Here is a 24,007-nt window from a genome sequence, read left to right as displayed (position 1 = left end):
TATATATATATATATATATATTAGCAGACGTAATAAGGTTCATTTTCAGCTGTCCTTCAAAGGAAGCCAGAGGAAGAGAGTTCAGTCTTGTTGTAGACTGGTGTCTATCCATGAGAAACCAGAATCTTAAATTGCAATCGATAACGACCAGAAACTAATGTTTTGTCATTGGGAGTGACAGAACTTTAAAGATGCAGTTAGCAGCCCAGCAGCAGCATTCAGTACAGACTGCTACTGGTCTAGGGAGGTTCAGATTAGACAAAGTCCATTGCAATAATCCAGATGAAATTAAACAAAAGCTATTGTCTCTTGTCCATCTAAGGACGACAGACCATAGGGTTAAGTTTGGCAATATTTCGTACATGGTAGAAACAGGATCGAACCAGAACTTTTAAGATATTTTCTAGCTTAAAATCTGAGTTGGAGGTTATTCCAATGTTTCAAACAGACGATGGCCCAAGGATCTGCTTTATCTTTACCGATACGTTTTGTGGCTCAAAGGGGATTTCTTCAGTTTTTTCTTCATTCAACTGAAAGAAAAAAAAAAACTTTCATTCATCCAGCTTTTAAGGGAATCCAGACAGCTTAGTAAAATGTGTAGTTTCAAAACTTAATTTGGAACTGGATGTCATCCTCAAAGCAGTGATGGGAAATATCCTTAAAAGTTGATAGTATTGGACCAAGAGGAAGCAGATAGAGAAGGAACAACATATAGGAGAGCTGCTGATAGACTGAATTATAAAATATGGTTGGAAATAATGGCTGGTTGTTTAGTTTTTTAAAGAGTGTATCATATAGTCAGTCATTTTGAACATCAGATTTCTCTGACATGCAGAATAAATGTCAAATTGAAACCCTTCACTAGTTCGTTTGTAGTTTCTTTTTTTTTCACTCTCAAATAAAGAGCACTAGTCAATAAAATAAAAAATAAAAAAATAAATAAAAACGCATCAACTATTATGCATGCCTCTCACAGTAAATGTCCATGCGTGCAGGTCACATTTACAAAACATTAAACATAATAAATTGCATTTAATTTAAACTAGTAAAGTTGCCATTGTACACTGATGTGGAAAAGCACTCGAGTGCTCACTCAGACATAAAACCAACACATTTGCTTGTTGTCACATTTGATGGAAAGCAGGGAATGTCTGAAAGTGGCTTTAAATTCATTACACTGATACAGCTCTGAGGAGATCATTACAAGTCTTTCACATGCTGTTTAGCCCTAGGATGTCAGGGTGCGTTTCAAAAGCAAATTACCCAGAAAAAGTAACAGCAAACATTTAGTCAACTTCACCAAGCCTGTACCATAGATAAAATTGATGGGTTGCTACAACCTAAAGCTATGTTGAATAAGGAGGTAGAGTCTGGGTCAAGCAAAACAGTATGATGATGATGATAGAGGGAATTTTCATGGGATGGATATGAAGATGCTCCACTGCCAACGAGTTGCCTTGGGGTTTTTTGTTACAGGAGGCTAAACAAACTTTGACTACAGCAGAAAGTAGTTCATACTTGAAGCACTGTAAATGACAAAGCAACAAACGTCTCATATCATGTGGTGCTACACATAGATAAAGCAAGTAAACTCCACAACATCAGTGAAACATGTATGACTGGAATATCAAGCATAGCGACAGGCAAATGTTTGAAGACATTGTAGCAATAATGCAGAGAGGGCTAGCTCTCCCACATTTTTGAAAACTCCTTCTTCAAACAATTGCAAAACAATTAACAATTGCCACTATGAAGAAACAAACTGAATGTGCTCCAATATTCTCTCCTGGTTTCAATTCCATTATATGTCAGCAACCCTCAAACACAACCTCAAGCATAATTCTAAGATGCCTGGGAGAGCTGTGTTGTTGACAAAGGTCCAAAATAGCACTTCAACTGGTAATTCCCAAGCGCGAACAAGTGCGGCTACATAAATGACACGAGGCAGAGCTAAAATCAAGCATGCATGCTCAGCAAGCTTTTGAGTACAGCTATAATAAAACGGTTAGTTTGTAGGTTTAGTCATCTAAATCACATGGGTCCTTCAGAAAACCTGGAAAATCTTAAAATGTGTTCTTTAAAGCAATGTAGCAGCAGAGAACTTTTTAAAAATAAAAATAATATGATTTGTTTCAGGTCTAGCTTGACATTGTTGATGTCAGTGAGGTATATGTACAAATATGTGCAGCTGCAGAATGACATGCTGTAGTGCTTAAAATAACTAACGTGCCTTACTTTCTATCACAATGCTTGTTATATGTGGCAAGTTACTGTAACGCTAATGAAAACAAATGAGCTAATACTTGATGTAAACTCCACTGTAGCAGACTTGGTACATGTACATTAATGAATCCTTTGTATGTACCTATTAAAGAAATGTTCATTTTTCCAATTGGCAGTCGACAGCTACGATCATGTTTCCCAGATTTTTCTCTGCAATACCAGCAAATTATGAAAAGAACTCCTCAGTATAGCAAGAGAAAAATGAAGTGAAACTAGCACCGATGTAATGATAAAACATCACTTGAGTCTGTAGCAGAAAATATTGATTATTTGTTCCACCCAAAGAAATGAGTCATTAAAACAAATCCGTCTTACAATCTCGTATCTGCTGCTCATCACGAGCTGCAGTGAATCTGACATCACAACAAATCTAACACAAGTCAAAGTAAATAAAGACAAACAAATAATCATCTGTTAGCGCTGCTGTGGTGTTGAAGTATCATCTGTGTTTATTACAGAACTACCTCGGGGCTATTTGTAAGAAGCTCCTTTATTATAAAGCTGGCAAATTCAATCTAACTCGGCACTCATACCTTGTAAATCATTGTCTCATCATTTGAAGAGATTTGTATCTTTTTTTTTTTTTTTCACGTGTTGGGAGTGGTACCTTTTCCTTTATTAAATTGGGCTAAGAAGCACTCCAGTGACTTTTTTTTTTTTAATTAAACTATATAAAAGACACGACTTCTTGCTTGCTGATTAATTCCTCGATTCAGTATTCATGATTATTATGGAGCCACTTTCAATGACCACAAAGTATCATTAGTTCTCCCTTTTGACATCCTGGTAAACAACAAACAAGTAGAATTCATCGTGCATGCTCAGTGGCACAGCTGCCGCTATTAAGAAAGAACTTCATTTGAACTATAAACAAATATAGAGTGGAAGATGCAGTGGAGGAAAGTTGGCTTATGTATTTTTTTTGTTTGTTTTTTTTTTTAAGCCTATCTAAACTGACAAGTGCAAAACAAACAGGATAGTCCTTGCAGTTACTGATAATCTGTTATTCCATTTGAAGTGCAGCCTGAGCAAACATACACATATACTTTTCACTTCTGGCTCCCAATAACTGCCTTAGTCTCATTTGAGGTGGTTTTCGGCACAATCCGAATAGCTGCATTTGCCTTTGATGGTAACAGTTTATGAGGGTTCATCAGTTTTAAGAGCTTTTCTTTGTAAAGCACTTCATCCATTTGTAATAAAGTTTGTCATTTAATCTTGAAAACTAAATTAGTTTTAAAGAGCAAGGAAAGGACACTGGTGGATAAACACTCCTGTGTCTGACAGACTCTCACTAAAGGACTGTTAAACTTTAACTTGATCTTATCATCATCAGGAGAATAAACTTCAGATTACATTGTAGAATTAAGACAAAGTGTTCTCCTTAGAATCACGGAAAATACACAATAATCACTTTGGATAACAAAAAAAATATATATATATATATTTTTTTTTTTTCTTCTTTTAACTCTTCTGCATGTAATTGATTCATTAATAGGATGATTAAGCAGGTATTTAATGGATTCTCCCTATCTGACTATAAAGCACACCATTACCCATAAATCATGATGTGGACCAGCATCCCCTTGGGTAAAGATTACAATAAGCTGCAAAATTGGAATAACACCATGAGTCATAAACACACACATTTGTGACAACACATGTTGATTTTTTTTTCTAAAACTGAAGAGAGATTGTTTGTCTGGTCCCTATTTTATACAAAACTCTGAATTTATTCTACAAATCATCAAACTAAGATTCATGCCAAAAATGAATCCTAATTTGTCATCAGTATATCATAATGGGAAACAACTAATTCTGCACTCAAACCTGAGGTTAACTTCAGATAAGACTGTGGGAGGAGACTAAAGTGGATTCANAACACATGAGAACCGAGGGGGTGATGCTTACCCGCACACTACTGTGAAGCTAATCTGATTAAATAGTTTATGATATTGAATGAATACATTCAAGAATAGAGGGAGGAGACAGACACCTTTGAAAGATGATAAAAGTATTTGTCCAATGCTAACCAAATTCTTCTAATCTTTCTTCAGACTAGAAGAAAGTCTTGTGCCATTAAAAATCTCAAGGCCTTTTAAGAACACAATCCTTTCCAGACAAAGCTGAGAAACCTTAGATTTATAGTTGTATGTTTGAATTATCACCTCAGTAACTTACCTGACTTTGTAAGACTTGCATATAATTTAAATCACAAGTCATGTAGACACATGTTGAATTGTACATGAAAAAATAAATAAAAAAATAAATAAAAAAAAGCATCTGAATGTTTGCTGCTAGTGGCTTAGAAAGATAAAACTCCTATAAGGATTATGCACCACAGAGGAAAAGCTGCCATATAAAAAAATTGCAATATAGTTTTTCTCATTACTATAATGTTTAGATATAAAATGCACAAAACAGAAAAGGGAAATGTTTAATGGTGGATCAGGCTGTTTATTATATGCCCATTCTTAATTAACTTATTATAGAGCTTTTTTGCTAATAAGTCAACTTTAACCATATTTGAACCAGCGATAACCTGGGCCCATGCCATTGTTATTTTGTTAAGATAAAAGCTGAAAATTAGGTAACCCCTGGATACATGTTTTGTATGGAAATGCCTTCACTGCAATGCTCTCCATTACTTTAATTACTTTCATCTGCATGTTGAGCGACTGCAACTACAAAGCTCCATCACAGTCCACAACAGACATTACTTGGACAAATATTTGCACCAACCTGCCACCTACATGTCAGAAAGAGAATATATCAACAAAGTCTTGTGAAATTAACAAAAGTATTATTGCACTGATAATGTAATTTACCACAACTTTTAGTATGCCTTGGAAGATTTCATAATTTAATTAAAATCATAACATCCTCACCTCCAGCATGCTGGGCACTGAGCTTCCCCAAAGTTGTATACTTAGTCCAAATCTACTGAGTGGAATTCACAATGTGGAAAACCTGATCAAAAATATGCAGATGACGCTGCAGTAGTGGGATGTATCTAAGGCCTGAAAAGAAAGGCATAGAAAACAACCTGGTCCTCAATGTAGACAAAATGGAGAAGATAATCATCAGCTTACGAAAATCACAACCTGATTGCACACCAATTAGCATCAGCACCTTTGCTGTATAGGAATTAATTAATTGAGTAAATTTTATTGAAAGACAGGTGTCTGATGACCTCATCTAGTCAAAGAAGGCACCTCAGATTTAGAAACAGGACCCCTCATTTACATTTTTGCAACTTTCTACAGAACTGTGGTTGATGTCTCAGAATGGAGCTCTACAGCAACACAGAGGAAAGAGGGCCTTGCAGAAGATAGTAATGGGAGGAGAAACAATTACAGGCACCAAGATCATTTTTAATATAACTAGCAGTGGTGATTTCTGATGTGGGTGATATGGGCAACTGCCCAGGGTGGCATGTTGTGGAGGAGATGGCATGGAAAAATATAAATAATCGGCACATTTTAAATCAGTGACATAATATATATCAATTAACATTTGAACAAAATACCAAATACAGACTATTTCACTATTCAAGAATCGTAACAGATTCAGCCTATAGCGCTATTGAGACTACAGTGTAATGTATCCCATGCATATCATAAACATGCATTAAGCCTTTTGCATTTTCGTTTAATACAGTATAAATAAGTGTTTTTAAAAATCCAAAATCCCATTTTTGCTGTTTATTCTCCATCAGAATGGAACAGAGTGGGTTACAGCTCACAGGAGCAAATAGTTCTTTCTGTGTGCATCAAATGAAACCCAAATGTTTCCCCTAATTTTAGATTTAATTTAAGCAAATGATTCTTGTTTTGTAAAGCAAAAATCAACATCAATTTAATTCTGTTAGTTTGTGGTTTGCATGACAAACAAGTCATAAGTGTTGAAAATTGCAAAAATCCACTGCCTCACAAGCTGCTGTACATTTGTCTTCGGGCAAGCAGACTGTGGGATCACCAAAAAGCCATGTGAGTGGGATATTCAAGCAGAAAAATTAATTCCAGTTTCATCTGGGTGGCACTGGCACAATTCATAGCCTAACAAGCTGCAAACTAAATTCAAATTGAGTGAATTCATATGACTGACCCTAGGGTTTTTGGGGCTGAGTGAGAAGTCATAATCCTCTTCTACCAGACCAGGGAGTTGGTGTCTACATGTGTGAGCGAATCTGTGCATGACTCTGCGTTAGCCTGTGTTTGTGTGACTGGGTGCTTATGTGTGTGCACTTCTATTATTCATAATGTTGGGACAAAAAGCTGTTTACACAGTCCTATTGTGTGGACCTGCCAGACCATAGGAAAAAAAGCAAGTAAACAAAAATATTAAATTATTATATTTCATGGTAATAGCCCTCGCCTTAAATGTGAGGCAATTTTTGGTTAAGACTGAACCTGTAAACTATGTACTGAACTATTTTAGAGAAAACTATATTCTGCCGAGAGGAAAGACGGATGACACAATGCATATATACACTTCTATCTGTACAACAGACATAACTTGCTGTTTGGCCCCAGGAGTAAATGATAAATATGACTTTTCAAATAGATAGCTCTTTATTACTGCACAAGATATGTAAATGAAATAATAAAACAAAAAAGAGCAACACAGAGCTTTGTTTGTGCTCTAAAGTAGTACTGCTGTTCTCCTCTACTACATGAGACATTTGTATACAGGCAGATTTTACCAGCTTGTCTGAGTTGCTTAGAACCAGTCTTTTGATTATTAATGAAGAAAAATATGAGACATCAAAGAAAACATGACAGAAATGAGAGACAGAGGATTTCCCTTGATGCCACATTCATCAGTTGCGTTTAAAATTATCTAGAGAACACAAGAAAGTGTTCTCTAGAAAAAGTATGAAATTTTAGAGCCAGGGCCACTAATCCTCTATTACTTGCTCATTAATAGTGACAACTGTTTGAACTGAAGTTATCTAAAGCCTAGAATGCACACTGATCCTGTTAAACCCTCATTATTCCAAAGCAAACTCAGCTGAGAAGGTCCAGCTTGAGGAGATATATTGTCATCATACAAAAAGACATTGTGCTTAGTCATAAAGAGAAACATGCATAGTGTATATTTACTGCAATAAGTAAACAGGGAGTTACCCCTTTATACAATTCTCTCTGAGGTAAATACGGGCGTATTCACTTTGTTTCTGAAACTTTTCAGAATAGTGAAACCACTTTGGTATCTACACAAAGAAAATGAAACCTGTAGTAAAGAAACTCAGCTACACCACCTGTTTATTTATTTCAGTCAGGACATCTGTTGCTTTGCTTTAGAGACTTCTTTACAGTTTCCATTTTGCATTTAGATAGATCTAGATTAATAAAATCATTCATTTCCAGGTTAGGATGCGCTGGTGTGCAGTCTGATACCTTTGGATTTTTCTTACTAACATGGAACTAAGTTTTACAATTTCTGCCTTAAGACTCAGACTTGGAATTTAACTTTACGCAGTTGATGGACACAGATAATAAGTGTTTCTCCCCATTGTTTATCTACTATGACTTGTGTTTGTTTTTTGTTTGTTTTTCAATGAAGTTATGACTGAAGGATACAGAAACACTAAAGATACATCTCACTAATAAAATGATTTAATATAATATGCAGTACTGGGTGAAAACATATAAATTTCTCAGTAAGAAAAAATGACAGGCTAAAATCAGCTATTCTCAAAACAAAACTGATCAGAGTTCAGACCAAACAGCAAGCCAATCTGGACAGAGTGCACGACTTACTGCTTGGCATGTTCTGCTAGCTCATAAGAAGACTTAAAACCTCCACAGTATGCTGCCATAACACCATGTGTAAAAAAATGGGCCATTCAAAACAAAGAACTTGATTTCTGAAGAAAGGAGCCACAAAAACAAAAACAAAAAACAAAACAACACATTTTCTTCTTCGAGGCACGGAAAGTAATATAATTAATTATGTTTAAGTTATACTTTTTAATAAAATCAGGCAGCTCGTTATGTTTTAATGTCCAAAATTTAGGCTGACAGACAACTAAGTGAAGGCATAAAGTTTAATTTATTTTCAAGATGTACACACATTTACAAAATTGATTTACTAATCTATCAGGAAATTTAATTTGGACCTTTGAACATGAACTATGATTTTTTTTTTTTTTTTTCTGGAATGTTTGCAACACGAAGCTTTTCAAAGGAGCATGTTTTCATCATTCTCTGTTGCCCTTATATTTATTTAACTGATGCCATGGTTCTTACTTTCTCCCAAAAGTAGTTAATTCCAGTCTAAAGAAAAGAGCCAGTTAACTACATTTTTTTTTTTTTTTTCAAAAGGCCTTATAAAAAGACAGACATGATTGGGCGGATGTTTTGCTTGGCTCAATCAAAACGAGACACTAGTAAATACTTAAGTAATTTTATTCCAGGAAAAGCAGCAATTATTACTCAAAGCTAAGTATAAAGAAAATATAAAGAAAAATTATTTGGCATTATCTGAATTATTTCCCTTCTCAGAAAATGGGCAGTTTGTGTGAGTAATCCGAAATTATAATATCTTTTCACTACAAAGACACCAGAGCAGAAAGAGGCATCTTTAGGACAAAGTCAATAAACAGCTGCATGATTCTGTGTTAGGAATAATTGTTCAATAAACATATTGTGACCCAGTGTTTAGCTTCAGCATACAATAATTACACTTGTAAACTGATTTCATTAAGTCCTCTTATTTTGCAGATTTGTTTAGTTTTTCTCCTGCAAAGAAATAATCCAAAAATTATTGGCTCCTCTGCTGATAAACAAGACAGAAGCTGAGAGCTTGTGAACAAAACAATAAATAATACAATTATTCCAATTGAATGGAGGGGGGGGTGGGGGTGTGCCATTCTGTGGATGAAAGGGCTTTTTAGAGGCTTCCCAAAAGCCCAATACCAAGGCCAGACACAGACAAAGAAACACACAAATATTGACACAGACTGAATTCATGGGTCTCACATTAATACATACACCAATGCACATGGACACACATAAAGGCCCTCTCGTCCTCACTCCCTCTCAATGAATACGCAAACAGACACAAAATACATTGAGGTACTTTTATAACAAGGTGACTTAAAGGGCCAATAGGGGGTGTAATATTTTAGAAAAAAGTTAAGCCTGAATAACAGACAATGGAAGACAGGGTGGAAGCTATTCTTGCTCCTGGGGAAAAGCAGAAAAACAAGCTTTAGGATAATGCTCCATTGTCAGAGTGTTGGATGTAAGTTTCTCTCTGTCTCTTTTAAGTGTCTCTATGGAGCGTCAAGGATCTGGCAGAGCAGCTTTGGCGTTAATCAGCTAGCCCACTGAAGAAACAATCACACATAATCTGAGCCTCTAAATCCTGCTGACCTTCTCTTCAAATACATAGATAGACCCTGCTTCAAACCTCAGCCTTTTTAAGACACACACACACACACACACACACACACACACACACGCAAACACACATGCACAAAGGCGTTGCTAACTTGTCTTTGCCCTCGTCTACCGCCCTTGGATCCTGTCTGATTGGCAGCACCCATGTCTCTCCACCTGCAAGAATTTCAGTCAAGCATGTTGCTATGACCTCAAACAGGAGAGGAGAAAAGAGGAAGAGGAGGGATTAATTGAGACAGGGCATAAAAAAAAGACAAGAGGAAAACGGAAAAAGATCCATCCATCATCCAAGCAGTGTTGAGAGTATATAAATAGCAAGATCTGTTCAGAGTTATTACTGAGCCAACGCTTCCATTGTGGTACTTCATTTATTAGGACTTTGCACAGATCAATACAGCAGACATATACACCCTGTACTGTTGACAACATAATCTCATCATTATAAATTTGGCTTGGGTCGTCTGTAACATGAGCAATTGCTATGCTTATCTGAGATGACAAGGGCTGAGAGAAAGAAAAGAAATCCTAAAAATGAAGGCAAAGACCAAGAGCTCTGGGTCTTTTTTTTACTTAACAATGCTAAGAGCGCTAGATAATGAAAAACAGTAAGTCAGTACCAAACAGAGCAAAAATCAATAAGAAACGGAGCAAACCAGCCATTGATCTGAATGCTAAAGGACCCAAAAAGATTTCTTGCTAAGACATAAACCCAGCAAGGGACCAATTCAGTACATCTGTGTGGTACAACAGACAAAGATAAGACTGGCGAAATAAAAAAAAAAATTTCAATATGCCATTAGCACTTAGCCTTGCCACTGCTACCACTAAGAACAGAGACCGTCAAGGTTTGACAACAAATCTTGTGCTCCCACCACTTAGTGGCTCTTTGTTTAGGCAATAGGATCTAAGAGTGTGGGACCATTCGCCTCCATTTCCATCAACACTCCAATACACAGCCGCTTCTCGATTTCTCTCATGCATACTCAGGGCTATAGACACGGGGGTCAGATTTCAAGCTGCGCGATAGATATAGGCAGCAACAGAAAAGAACGGGAGGATCGCTCTCATTTCAGTTTCACAATCTCTCACACACACCATGCACAAATTCAGATAGGACTGCACGCAAATTGCGAGGGAAATCGTAATTTCCTATTTGTAACTGGCCAGTAATGTACTCCTGTGATTGCACGCGGGAGAGGGAGTCATTTTATAACAGCTTGTTTTGACATGCAGTTAGGTTAAATTATAGCAAATGAGATGGTATGCATGATATATGCCTCCAAACAATTAATCACATTACTGATGAAGCTGAAGAAGAGCTGAACTGTAAAAGGCAAGGACAAGGAGAGAGAGCGAGAGATTCAGGCAGAGGGGGATAAATCATTTCTCTTATACTAATGAGATAGAAGGTGAGAACAGTTTCACATAACTCATTCTTTGAGCTACGTGTTGTTTCTACAGCACATGCCTGGGGGGCACAGTGAAAGAAGATGTGGCAGAAATAAAAGCTCTCTCAGGCTGGACCGGAGCCAAGGCACAGCAGAGCGGACTCTACTTTGTTTGACTTTGAGAGCGTTTGATTTACAGCAAGGAGACCCAGTTGTTGGCAGTTCAAAGAATACATCACCATGCTCTGTACACCTAGGCGACCCCTTGTGTGTCGTGCATTTTGTTGCACGTTAATGTGTGGTCATTCCTTTCTGAGTCTGTCTTCAGTTCCATCTAAGGCCCACCTGTGACTTAAAAAGCCGAGTGTGAGGATGCCGGCAGGGATCCAGAGCCTACGGGGGACAGGCGGCCCCAACAGCGAAGACCATTTCGCTGTGGGGAAACCAGCAAGACCTGTGCTTCAGAGCTCTGCTGGTGGTAGCACAGGTGCGAGGTTGTGCGCACACAACCTGTATTTCTGCGTGTCCGCGCAGAAATACAGGCAGACGCGTGGCAGTTGAATCACAGATTCCTTTGCTGTGAAGGTTATGTTTTGTTTTCTCGTCTCTACAGCCTCTCGTAATCAAAGATTGGTTTCTTTTGCCCAACTTGCTTGCAGCACAATGCCAGCAACAACAAACTGAGTGGTAGCATGTGGATTTTTTTGACAAATTCTTATTTTTTTCTCAGGAAACATCTTAAATTATGCAAAACAACAAAAAAATAAAAACATTACAGTGGATGTATTCTCAGGTACAAAACGCTGAGATGTATCCTGTGTAGGAGTGCACCTGCAGCATAACAGAAATACGGTATCAACAAGGTCTGGCAAACAAGAGAGTGCTGGACAAGACAGCATCCAGAAATAAAGAAAGAAGTGTGCTTGGCATCATGGAATAGTAAATAGTGGCATAAAACTTTTCCAGTCTCTCAGTTAAATGCAAGTCAAGCAAAACGGTGCTGAATTAGGCATAAAAATCTTCATCGTCCTCTTCCCCTCTGTCTCTAACACAGCTAGGCATACACCAGCACACAATAAGAGAGCAAGCATTCACTGACAAGCCGCAGTTTTATTATCAAGCTCATGTCATCTCCAATTGGCTGTTTCCTACTGAGCCAAGAAAATTGGTTAATGTGTCCGGTCAATCTGGCTATCATGAAGGGTGACTTGTGTGCTCATTTCCTGTGTCTTTCATTACGCTACCAAAAAATAAATAAAAATTCCTTTGTTGGCCTGCATTGCCAGGTTGGGAGGTCTGTTAAACTAATGAAATTATGCAGCACAGCTAAGCGCGGAGTCCATATGGAGAGCGCTTCCTCTGCATCCAGTGGGTCACCAACAAACCAGTCCATATCTGTCTACAGCATGTGAAGTTTGTTTTTAGTTACAAGGGGAAATCGTAAGTAGTGGTAAGCGAAGTATGGAGTCAACGGATAAATTATTTAGAACGGTTACTGGGATTTTTGAAAACGGGAAATAAATAAAACATTCCTTTCTAAAGCTGCGTTAAATCTCAAACAAACTTTCAGTCTCCTTATAATATCTGTTTATGTAATGAATGTGGGAAGATAAAAGACACGGGCGATGCACATTGCAATCAGACCTAATTTTCTGCTTTCCATCTTCCATAAAACTTAAATACAATTCCCACATAGGAGAGTGGAAACTGATTGGCTATTTGAGAGGCTACTACACTGCCCTCTGTCCCTCTCTCTTCTTCTCTCACTGCCTCATAATGTCTCAAATAAGCACTCAAATTCTGCCTACACCAGTTAGCGAGCATCTTCTTGTTCCCCACTTTCTCTGAGTTCAGCTATCCTCATTTCCTCCGGTTCATAAACAAGTAGCCTGAGACCTCTGATGTTTATTGTGACATCTTCTGCTTTAGCTCTGATTTGTTAAACATCATGATTTATTAATGAACGAGGATGCAAATATAGCTTTATACTCTGCTTTGCACAGCCGCTGCCGCGTCTAACCACTGTGAAGGCATCTATACGGAAACAAGCCCTTTCTCAACGATGACGATTAAACACTAGCGACGGTTGCAAATAAAATAAAAATATACATATTATCCAAACTTGTGTGTTCTGGGAAAAGAGATAAAATAACTTGGAGTTATTCCCCAGAGCAACACTCTTTGGTTTGACTGCACTTCCTCCCAGTTGTATCTATCATATCAGCTTTGGGTAGCATGAAGAGACATAAAAGTGCTTATTAATAATTTAATACTTCATCGTGGTGTGTTATGTACAGTAGGGGCAGGTTTATTTGAAGAAATACAAAAATAAACCCCAAGGCAAGATAATATTTCTTTTTGTACAGTCGAGCTCAAATAAAACATATCTGTCTTAGAGACTTAGTAGGCCCACAAGGGGACAAATAAACACAAATTGCAAAAGGTTTCTCGAAGTGTTTCTCATTTGCCATAACTGCCTACACATTTTATTGTTATACTGCAAAACCTGACAGCAGGTTTGAATATATACATGTTTACTAAACTTACTCTGTAGGAAGCTCCAGACCAAAGGAGTTATCGAAAGATGAAAGGAGAAAAAAAATGAAATAAAGAGTGCTTTTCTATTCATTGGCTCAGTAGCTACTGAAGTGTGGGAGCAATTTCAATACAATATACCACTGAGGCTTGGATAAGACTTTTTGGTTGAATCCTTAAAAACAGACCTACGTGTGTGTGTGTGTGTGTGTGTGTGTGTGTGTGCATCTGTGTGTGTGTGTGTGTGTCTTGGAGGAAGGGTGTTTCAAGGTTCGGACAAACGCAACATTGTCACGCTCACAAAAGAGAGGGGCTCTGTCACGGAGCCTGCCAGCTAAAGGCTTAAATCACATGCCTGGAATACACAATGACACTACACCCACACACAAACACACACAATCTCCCTAAATTATGCAGAGTAAGACCATCCCTAGAAACATCCATTCTCAACATCTGCTCCAGTTAAAATGATGGCATGCATATTCTCAACCTAAACAGATCAAAAGAGTGAAAAATCTAAAGCAGAGTAAATGGGCAACTTTAATGGTCACAATCGCATCGCTCAAAAGTTCCTTTTCCTGCCACACATACACATATGTGTGTATGTGGGGACACATAACAAATATTTATGTGTAAATATTGCAGTCCATGATTCCTGAACCCTGAGGAGGAATTTCGCTACAGACTGGCTTTATTACTCTGATTCCATTCAGAGGACATTCCTTACATGAACCATCAATATCATGGATTCACAATTCAGTGAATGTCAATCAGACCTGTAGCAGAGGAATGCTGTAAGAAGCGGCTGCTTTTGAAAAACCTGCTATAGCTGATGATTCCACATATATCCTTTCTTGATAGAGGAGAACTCTTTTAATAAACTGACGAGTGACAAGTCAGTAGATACTGGAGCCCTGCTTTTCTTGCCACTCTCATGTCAATGCGACCCCACAAAAGGCAGAATACCGCCACCTAAAGGCAGCTTTTACTGCCTTTTTTTACAGAGCCACTCATATCTTATTAGCAAGACAAATGTCTCACAGACATAACATTAAGTTTTTTTTAATACAAGAACTAATACACAAGCTTATATCAGTGCCGCATCTTCTGTTTGACAAACCAGAGTTTTCAAATTGGTCACAATAATGACTTAAAAAGGCAAGCCTCTAAACAAGTCAGTAAGTGACTTCCAGTTTGGTGAATCTGAATCCATTTCCAGTCACTTTTAGCGCAGGCTCTGTTAAGCAAAAATATTACAGTCCATTCATCCTGAACCCCGAGGAATTTTGCTACAGACTAGTTTTATTATTGATTCCATACAGAGTAATTTCCTTTTATGCCTAAAGCGGAATTAGGCTTCGCTGTATATCATCCATCTCTTCTCGGGAATTCTGTTTACAAATGACAATATTCTCCACTATGTAATGTCCTTGCATGGTGATGAGGATAATAAGGAAAGTGTAGCTTTGCTGAATTCTTTATGTCATTCCTGTATTCAAGCTAAACACCATCTCACCCCCTCTCCTAGTGCAAATATTATTTGTGTAAACCAGCTCTACAGATGAAGACCACACATCGCGGGCAGTTAATGTTGCTCCACAATACACAGATGAAGCCAGCACCACAAAGGTGCCCTTGTGAAGAGGTGATATGTTCATCCGGTTTATTCATCTATTCATTTGTTTTTCCTACGCAGCCACAGCACTGTGGCAACCATAGTGACAGATAGGCCGAGAGGCCTTGGATCGATAAAAGGGAAATTCTGTCTTTGTTTCCTGACATTTTTACCATAGACACTTTCCTGACTCAGGTTACTTACTGTCCATGCAAATGGAGTGAAGGTAGGAGGAAGGAGGACGGAAGAAATTGATACCTTTCTGTACAGCTTCTGAAGAAACTTAATGCCTCAGGCCATCTCCCTCAACACAGGTTTCTATTGAATAATACAATAAAGCACCCATGCATTGAAGGATCCTTCCGTAAACAAGGCACTATAGAATGTGTTGATCCCTCTTGTTTTTTTTTTTTTATGTTTTATTTTTGCCTTTAACAGTTAGGCAGAAAAACACACATAAACAAGTGTAAGACAGCCTAATGCAGTCCAATTCATCACGAGTAGATTAGCAGGGAAACTGTCTGTGGAATGGACCAGCAATTATTTTCTTCTTCATAATAGGAAGCATTAACAGTCTTTGTGCTGACCTCCGGCCTTCATAGCCAGTTCATAATAGAAGGAGGGCAAAGAATGCGAGACAGAACAACAGACATTTGCCTTCTTTCCTGGTGGAAATATGTCACTTCTGATCGCAATCATCGTCCCAAACACCAACGGGGAACAAGCAAACAGCGTAACCTAGACTATGATGGTTGAAGTCCCAGAGGATAAGTGGAGATAATAAGCATAACTGGTTTTAAATAGCACCTGTTTATTTTTTATATATATAGTGCTCTAAGATTACATCTGTTCTGAATAAGAAGTAGATGAACATAATAAATATGGGGAATAAATTTGTGCTATATTTGGGGAATGTAAATCAAGGCCTTTATCAAATAGCAAAAATAATTAACCCAGATAATAGAAACAATACCCATCAAAACTACATTTAGAAGGGACAGATATCAACCAAAACTGGAACAATAGTAAGAAAACAAGACACTGGTTAACTTTACTGTGACTGCCCATTAGGTGTTGTGGAATACACCACTGGCTTAAGCTGGGTTTAATCCTTGTCGACCACGACAGACCTTTAATGGGCTTAAGGCCAAAGACTCTGAGAACTTATCACGTTGGAGGCTTATGTACCCTACTACTTGGCACAAAGACGTATAAAGTAGTCAAGAAAATAAGTACAATCTCCTTATCGCCAGGAATTAAAACCACTAGAATAAGTATGAAAGGAACTGTAAAATATCATGACATACTAAATAGTTATTGATTAGAAATAGTTTCCTCTTCATATAAGCTGTTGTTTTAACCAACTAAATGCATTACATACTAAATACATAGTTGTGTTTTTTTTGTAGATAATTCTTTAGTAATTTAAATTGGCATTAGGCCTAAGAAATAGGGCCTATTTTATAGCCAGATAGCAATTATAGGACAATATAATATTTTAGTTTCTGGGACAAATAGCTTTCTCCTACAAGAACAGAAAACTTTAAAGGGAAATAAAAACAACTGCACAGAGGCTGACCTGAAAAAAAAAAAAAAAAAAGATAAAAGTTGTCACATATTTCCGGGACAACAGATTTGCGTTGATGTCATCGGCTCTGTTCTATGTGAGCACCAGAATGGCAGTTTAATCCTTCTAATGCTCACCCCTCCCTTGCATCTTTTTTTTTTCTATCACTGCTCCTGGGTCGCTCTGCCACTGTCTGTCCATGTCTTTTTTGGTTTTTTTCATTTAAAGAAACAAAAGTAAGTGCTGATGTGGGAAATGGGAGCTTTGTGCACCTTGTGATGTAAAAACGATGGTACCACAGTGAAGGAGAAGAATGCAATTTCTCTTACCTGTATGATGGACATGCGGTTAGTAGGTGTGTCTGTAGTGCTGGTGACTGGGCCTGTGAAGCTGGTGTGGCATCCCACGTGGCTTTGGGGAACGCTGAGGTTATTGGCAGTGGGTTTGAGGTACATGACCTCTGACCTTGGTGAGCTGAGTGGCAGGCGTGTCTGATAGTCAAAGTACATGGGAGAGGTGGCCAGGGAAGGGCTGCTTACCACATTCATCACATTCATGGCATCCCGCTCCTCCACTTCGCTTTGCACCAGCATGATGTCGTTCTTGTTTATCTTCTTCTTCTTGCCTTTACCCAGCTGTGGGTGCGAGTACTCTGCAATGCGACAATTATAAGTACGAATTTCCTTGTTCTCCCGCTTGCACTTGATTGCTATGGTCACCATGGCAGCTAGAAGCATGATAGATATGATGCTCAGAGTCACAATAAGAGGCAGTGACATGTCCCAGTTTTGATTGTCTTTCATGTGTGGTAGTCCATCTGGAGGACGCCCGTTGGAGGCCTTGACAATGAGTCTTGCAGCGGCAGTTAGAGTTGGCTTGCCGTGGTCTGATACACGAATGATCAACTCAACAATGGGACTTACATCATCCCAGAAAGGGTGAGCGGTTCGCACCTCCCCAGTGACAGGATCAATCTCAAAGAGGTGTTCTTCGTTGCCATCTGATATTTCATAGGTGAGTCTTCCGCTCTCGCCATAGTCGTTATCTACTGCTCTCACTGTGGTAACAATGTAGCCAACGCCAACATTTCTTGGAACGTGGATTTCAGCTGTGTCATTCTGGAGAAGTGGCAGAACTATGACAGGGATGTTGTCGTTGACGTCTAAGACACTAATGCGCACAGTAGCATTGCTCTCTAAGTGTGGAGATCCTGCGTCTTTAGCAAGAACTTTGAAGTCAAAATACTTTATTTGCTCATAGTTAAAAGATCTTACAGCATAGATGGCTCCGTTAGCGGCATTTACATTAACATAGGTGTTGACATCACCCCCACTCACGTTGGAGTTGATAATACTGTAGTACACAGTGCCATTCTGGCCTAGGTCTGGGTCGTGTGCAAGAACTGAACCCAGGTACTCCCCAGGGATGTTGTTCTCAGGAATTTGAAGTAGGTAGACTGACTTGGTGAAGCGAGGAACATTATCGTTCTCGTCAAGAATCTTCACCGTAAAAGATTTTGTGGAGTTTAAAGGAGGACTGCCATTGTCTTTGGCTACAATAGTAACGTTGTATTCATCCTGCACCTCTCTGTCCAGGGGCCTGTCTGTAACCACTGTGTAGAAGTTATCATAGTTCTCCTCGAGTTTAAAGGGGACATTACCCAACACCCTGCACTGGAGCTGCCCATTTCTTCCAGAGTCCTTGTCTGTGACACGGACCAGAGCAATGACAGTGCCTGGGGGTGCTGCTTCACTGATGGCTCCCTGTCTCACAGACACAAAGCCTATAGATGGCCAGTTATCATTCCTGTCAAGCACTTTAACGGTGACTTTACAGTGGCCCGGGATTGGATTGGGACCTAGATCTTTCGCCTGAACGTCAATCTCGATAACTGAGCTCTCTTCATAGTCAATTTCCCCCTGAATCTTTATGACCCCTGTTCTAGAATCTATTGAGAATAGCTCACGGATTCTCTCAGGGGCATAGCCACTAAACGAATAGACTACTTGACCATTGTTTCCCTCATCAGGGTCTGTAGCATTTAAATCAATTAAGACTTTTCCAGGAGGTGAATTTTCAGGAATTTCTACAACGTATGAAGATTGATCAAATACTGGACTGTTATCGTTGGAATCTATAACTTTAACATTTATCTGCATTGTACCTGATCTAGGATATTCTCCACCATCAGTGGCTGACAAAATGAGAGTGTGATGGCTTCGTTCTTCTCTGTCCAGTGGACGCTGAATGACTAATTCTGGGAATTTGGTCCCATCCCCTCGGGATTTTACCTCCAACGAAAAGAGATTGTAGTCATCGCGAGTTATTTGATACGTTTTTAGGCCATTTTCCCCTGCATCAGGGTCATGTGCGCTGGTCAGAGGAAAGCGTGTCCCTGGCACTGCATTTTCAGAAATGTCGATGTCAATTTGATCAGAAGGAAAAACGGGTGAGTTGTCATTGATGTCCTGAATATCTATTTTTATCATGCATATCTCCTTGTCATTGGCAAACACCTCCATGGAGAGCTGGCACTTGGGGTTTCTCTTACACAATGTTTCCCTGTCGATGCGCTGCTTTGTGTACAGCAGTCCGCTTTGGGGGTCCACGTCGATAAGATGTGGAGCTGAGTTCTCCAACACCCTAAAGTTGGCTTTCTTACCCTGTCCTCCCTGCCCGATCTGTTCAAGTCCAAGCCTGGCATCTTTGGCAATGTTCCCAATCACTGTTCCTGGTCCCTGTTCCTCTGGGACAGAGTAATTCAAGTTTTTCAATGTCAAGGCTTGAGCCCACAACAGGAGGAAAAAGAAAATAGAAAGATGCATCTCCACTCAGTAAAAGCTGCGTAAATCGGTGCAGTGATTATTCTACCTGTGACCTGTTGATATTCTGTTCAGATTTGATACTTCTATCACGACGGATAAAGAAAAGAGTCCAGTTCATCATGTGATGTCTTGACATTTGTCGCTTGTAGATTGTCTTTGCTTTGTTGCTTTCTCTCCTCAGCAAGCAATCTGTGGTACTGAACGCCTAATTTATATTCAGCTGAGCACCCAGACTCATCTTAACAATAATCGAGATCCAGACTCCAACAGAATAGTCATTGTAAGTGTTCACTCATATCACCTAAGAAAGGAAAAGGAGAAAAGAAAAAAAAACATGTTATGTGAAAATCAATTAGTAAATCGAATAAAAACAAAATGAGCTACAAGCCACTCTGCCAGAGAGAAATCAGATGAAATCAGATTCACTGCCAAGCCAAAAATGAGACACAGCTCATGTGTAATTCATCTACACAATTATGAGAGAAGATTGTTAATTGGTTAACCTTGGAAGGCGCTCAGCCCCATAAATACACGGGCAGCAAGTATTCTCCTGCAGCCCATACATAACAAAATCCAAGATTCTGCAGGCAGTTTCAAATCTATATGTGGTGTGCATGCATCATCTGACCCCGGAGAGATAATGACCCATACATTTGTTGAGGGTGCTGACTGAAGTGTAACAGGGCAACTTTAATAATGCGGTAACGCCGCAGGCGTAAAACTGAGGATGGCCTATTGTAAGGGCTATTTGAAGGAGTGAATATAAAATGATCGTCTTACGCGCATTAACAAATCCGCATAATCCGGATATTTAAAATGAGCCTTATAAAAAGTCAGAAATGAGCTGCCAACATCTCAGCACTGCCGTTTAATTCTCTCCACTGCTGCTCTCTGTTTCCTCAACTCTGCTTCTCTCTAACGCTCAACAGTCCTTGAGAGAAGCTGTTGCGTCCGCATGTACGGGAAAAGGTTATGGAATAACACCGGTTTGAAAATGAGCAACAGTGAGAGCTTCAGGTGGAAAATCACGAAAGCGGATAAGACACCAAGAATATATATATAATAAAAAAACACAATCTTACCACGGGAGAAACTGTTCCGCTAGTTCAAAAGGGTAACAGTAAAAAAAATCAAAACAGTCAATTCCAGCGCGATGAAGAGATTGTTTAATTTCCACTTCACTAAAGGTACCACCCGTATCCTTCTTCTCCTCCGTGAAGTAGGAAAGCCACAAGCCTCCGATGCACACGCACTCTACAGTACAGCGCAGTAGAAATAAAAAAAAAAGTGCTCCAAAGTATGACTGTAATGTCAATGAGCTGAAGTCCTCTCTCCTGTCTGATTAGGATGCAGCGGCTCGCCTTCTGCCTGCAGTGAGTCACTGTTCTTCAGGATGGAAAACTGTTGTCAAAATTACTGTGTGGAAGAAAGAAAGAACAAAAAAAGAAGATTCCAGATGTGTGGAAAGGTAGCCGATATCCACGGTGGACATTTAAAGGGCGATCGGTGTTCTCTCCCCACGTCCGAGACAGCTCAGAGTTACTGATTCCCGTAGTGGCATTTTGTCCTTGTGCGTCGTCCCCCCGTCAAAGTGCGCAAAGAGAGACGGACAGCTGCTGTGTAAGTGGTCAGCAACAATGCCGCATTTTAGGATAAGTCCCCATGCTGCTGTCAGAGAAAATTTTGATTTTTGATTTTTTTTTTTTTTTAACTACTCAAGCCAAGTCATCACTTACTATTTTCAGCACGTAACACAGCCCTAAGCACAGCAAGCGCTTCCTCTCACTGACTGGACTCCGGACACCGCATGGTGCATTAAACATTGTCGCTACTCCTGTGGCAGCCAATGAATTTGAAGAGGTGGGAAGAGAAGGAGGGATTCAAAAGCCGCCGTGGGTACAGACTACAAATGATTGGTGGGTCTTAGTTCACCGGTGGCGGATCTGTCTTTTTTCAAATATCACACTTCATTGTTGTGCGGGGCTACAATAAAGGAAACGGTGCGTTGAGCACGGTCACCAACGGACGTGCCGAGGCCAAACCCAAGTGGTTTGAAATTTCAGTTAGACTGGGAGGAAGAGAAACAGACCAGTGAATTCCCTTCCCCGCTAACTGAATAAATAATAGCCACGTCTCCTTTTTAAAATTAGTGGCGTAGTTTAAAAAAAAACAAAAAAACATTGTCATTTAAATACAAACAAACGGATTCTGTTGGGTTATTTTTGTACATGCAAAAGTATTTATAGCATTTAAAGGTATCCTATTTTGTACAATCAGAAAGTGTAATATGTTTGGATTTTATGTAATAGAGCATACAGATGTAGACTTTTTAAGAAATCTGAAAAGTGTGGTGTGCATTTGCATTCCCCTTCTCAATATACAGCAGAATGTTTTACCACTTGGTATTAGCAAAACAACTGCGGAGCATACTGAAAGGGTTCCATTTGTGAACAACAGATTTTTTTATTCATTTATTTTTAGTCTTGAAACATTTTCAATTTGATTTTGGTTTGAACTTTCACTTTCTTTGCAACGCATGGGTGTGGTTTGATTTCTAAGCCATTAAGCCATTTCTCTGACTATTTATTTTAGGTCATTTTCTCCTGAATGGTTAACATCTTGGAGAGTTTTGCAGCCTCTAACAGGTTGTCCTTCAGGATTGCCTTGTATTTAGGTCCCTCCATCTTCCAATCAATTCTGATCAGTCTCCCTCTCTCTCTCTGTTCCAGAAAAAAATTAATTTCAGCATGATGTTGCCACCACCATGTGTCACAATAGTGATATTTTAGTCCATAAAATGCATTAATCGGATTGAATGTACAGTATTTGGGTTAAATAATGCAAATGTATCATTTATATGGGCACAATTTCATTTAACTTGATCATGATGTGTTTATGTGCCCCGGGACTTATTCAAAAAAGAAGCATGCATGTCTGCGCAGAGCATAAAGACAAACGCAGTAAGCACTTGTGTTTGTTTTGGGTTTTCTGAGTGCCCAAAATGGACCTGAACCATAAAAAAAGGTTAAGACTTTACTGCACTCCTTAATTAAGCTACAGGCTAAGCATATGCTTATGGTCTTCCAGTGTCACAGGACGAGAGAATGGGAGGCAATTAACATCCTTCAAAGTTTTAACCATAGCAGGTCAGTTTTAGACCAGCTTTGCTTTCCCACTAGTTGATATAGCCGCGACATGCGCAGTCAAGTCAGTTTGCCACAATCAGATAGACATCAACAGAACAAGTGTATACATGCACTGCATTTTGAATATCAATCACTAGAAGCCATCACTTTCATTTGGATTACAATTTAATTCCTATTGTGCTGAATCCGATGTTAGATATCATATTTTTATTTCAATTGGCAGGTTATACCAATTAGATATGAGAAAGAGGGAGAGGGAGAGAGAAGGGGACTGAGCCGTCTCCACGGTTTTGCCCTTTTGGCACTGCACAGCCGGCCCGGTCCCATCCTGCTCCCTGGCCTGGTATAATCTCACAACTTCCTAGTCTGCATCAGTTGTACAGAATCAAATATCTCAAAGTTTTCAAGTTGATCTGGAGGATGAATCTGCACTCTGAAAAGGCACTTGTAATGCCAGTGTAGCACAGTCACAGATTTTAATGGTAAATGTAAATAACATTTCTCCAATTGAACTGATCAGAAGTCACCAAGACTGTGAATGAGGGGATTTTCCACATCTGGCTGGGAAATCTCACAAGCCTTAGTGGTAGTTCAACAGTACCAAATGTGGGTTCAGTTCTGAGAGAACACTTAGATGAGAATTTTTTTTAGTTAAAGGTAACGCTGAGATAATTATTTTCCTCAGCTTCTTCGCTGACAAGCGCATACAGAAGGAGAGAGACGGGATAACCAAGAACAAAACTATTTCTCTGTCTCTTGGGAGGTGGCCTCGGCAGCTTTAGCAGGAATTTGATTGATGTGACGGTCCGCCCACTTTTGAAGTCATACTCTGCTCAATGCAAAATGACCAGAGCCGGAGTACAATAGGGCTGGATCTACAGTGGAAAAAAGCCTATTTTTTCTCCCTTTCACTGCTCAGTTCTCACTCTCACTGCAAGCGCTCTGCTGAAGGCCGAACTTTGCTTTGATTAGAATGGCAGCCTTGTGACCAACCACATGTGAGGATGTGGGATTATATCATTATGTAAAAACAAGGAGGGGACAGACACAACAGTCTGCTGAGGCCATACTTTCAGTCAATAGGCACAAGACTGTCGCAAAAATGTATAAATATAACCGACACCTGTAAGAGAAGCAGCATTTGAAGATTAGTGATCTTATATAATAATAAATTATTATGGGTCTGTTTGGAAGAGCGGTTTTTGTTAAAAATTTAAATGTTGATTAAATATTGTACAA

General features: G+C 39.1%; 1 protein-coding gene across 4 annotated transcripts in view; it reads right to left on the bottom strand.

Moving 5' to 3' along the window:
* Positions 1 to 21,682, bottom strand: part of pcdh17 (protocadherin 17) — a 61,706-nt gene extending 40,024 nt beyond the window's left edge. The window contains exons 1-3 of one of the 4 annotated variants that reach the window (XM_016672401.1): positions 21,359 to 21,679; positions 20,705 to 21,290; positions 17,127 to 19,923 (exon numbers count right to left, since the gene is read on the bottom strand). In XM_016672401.1, the coding sequence (XP_016527887.1) occupies positions 17,127 to 19,622 (2,496 nt within the window). In that variant the 5' untranslated portion in view covers positions 19,623 to 19,923; positions 20,705 to 21,290; positions 21,359 to 21,679. Of the gene's footprint in view, positions 1 to 17,126; positions 19,924 to 20,704 lie in introns of all 4 variants that reach the window. The other 3 variants (XM_016672402.1, XM_007553986.2, XM_007553985.2) reach the window with 3 other exon arrangements.
* Between the last annotated feature and the right edge of the window lie 2,325 nt (positions 21,683 to 24,007).

Source organism: Poecilia formosa, unplaced genomic scaffold (genome assembly GCF_000485575.1).
Source record: "Poecilia formosa unplaced genomic scaffold, Poecilia_formosa-5.1.2 Scaffold60, whole genome shotgun sequence".
NCBI lineage: Eukaryota > Metazoa > Chordata > Actinopteri > Cyprinodontiformes > Poeciliidae > Poecilia > Poecilia formosa.
Note: the sequence above shows the minus strand (reverse complement) of the source record. Positions and strands in the feature narration are given on the sequence as shown.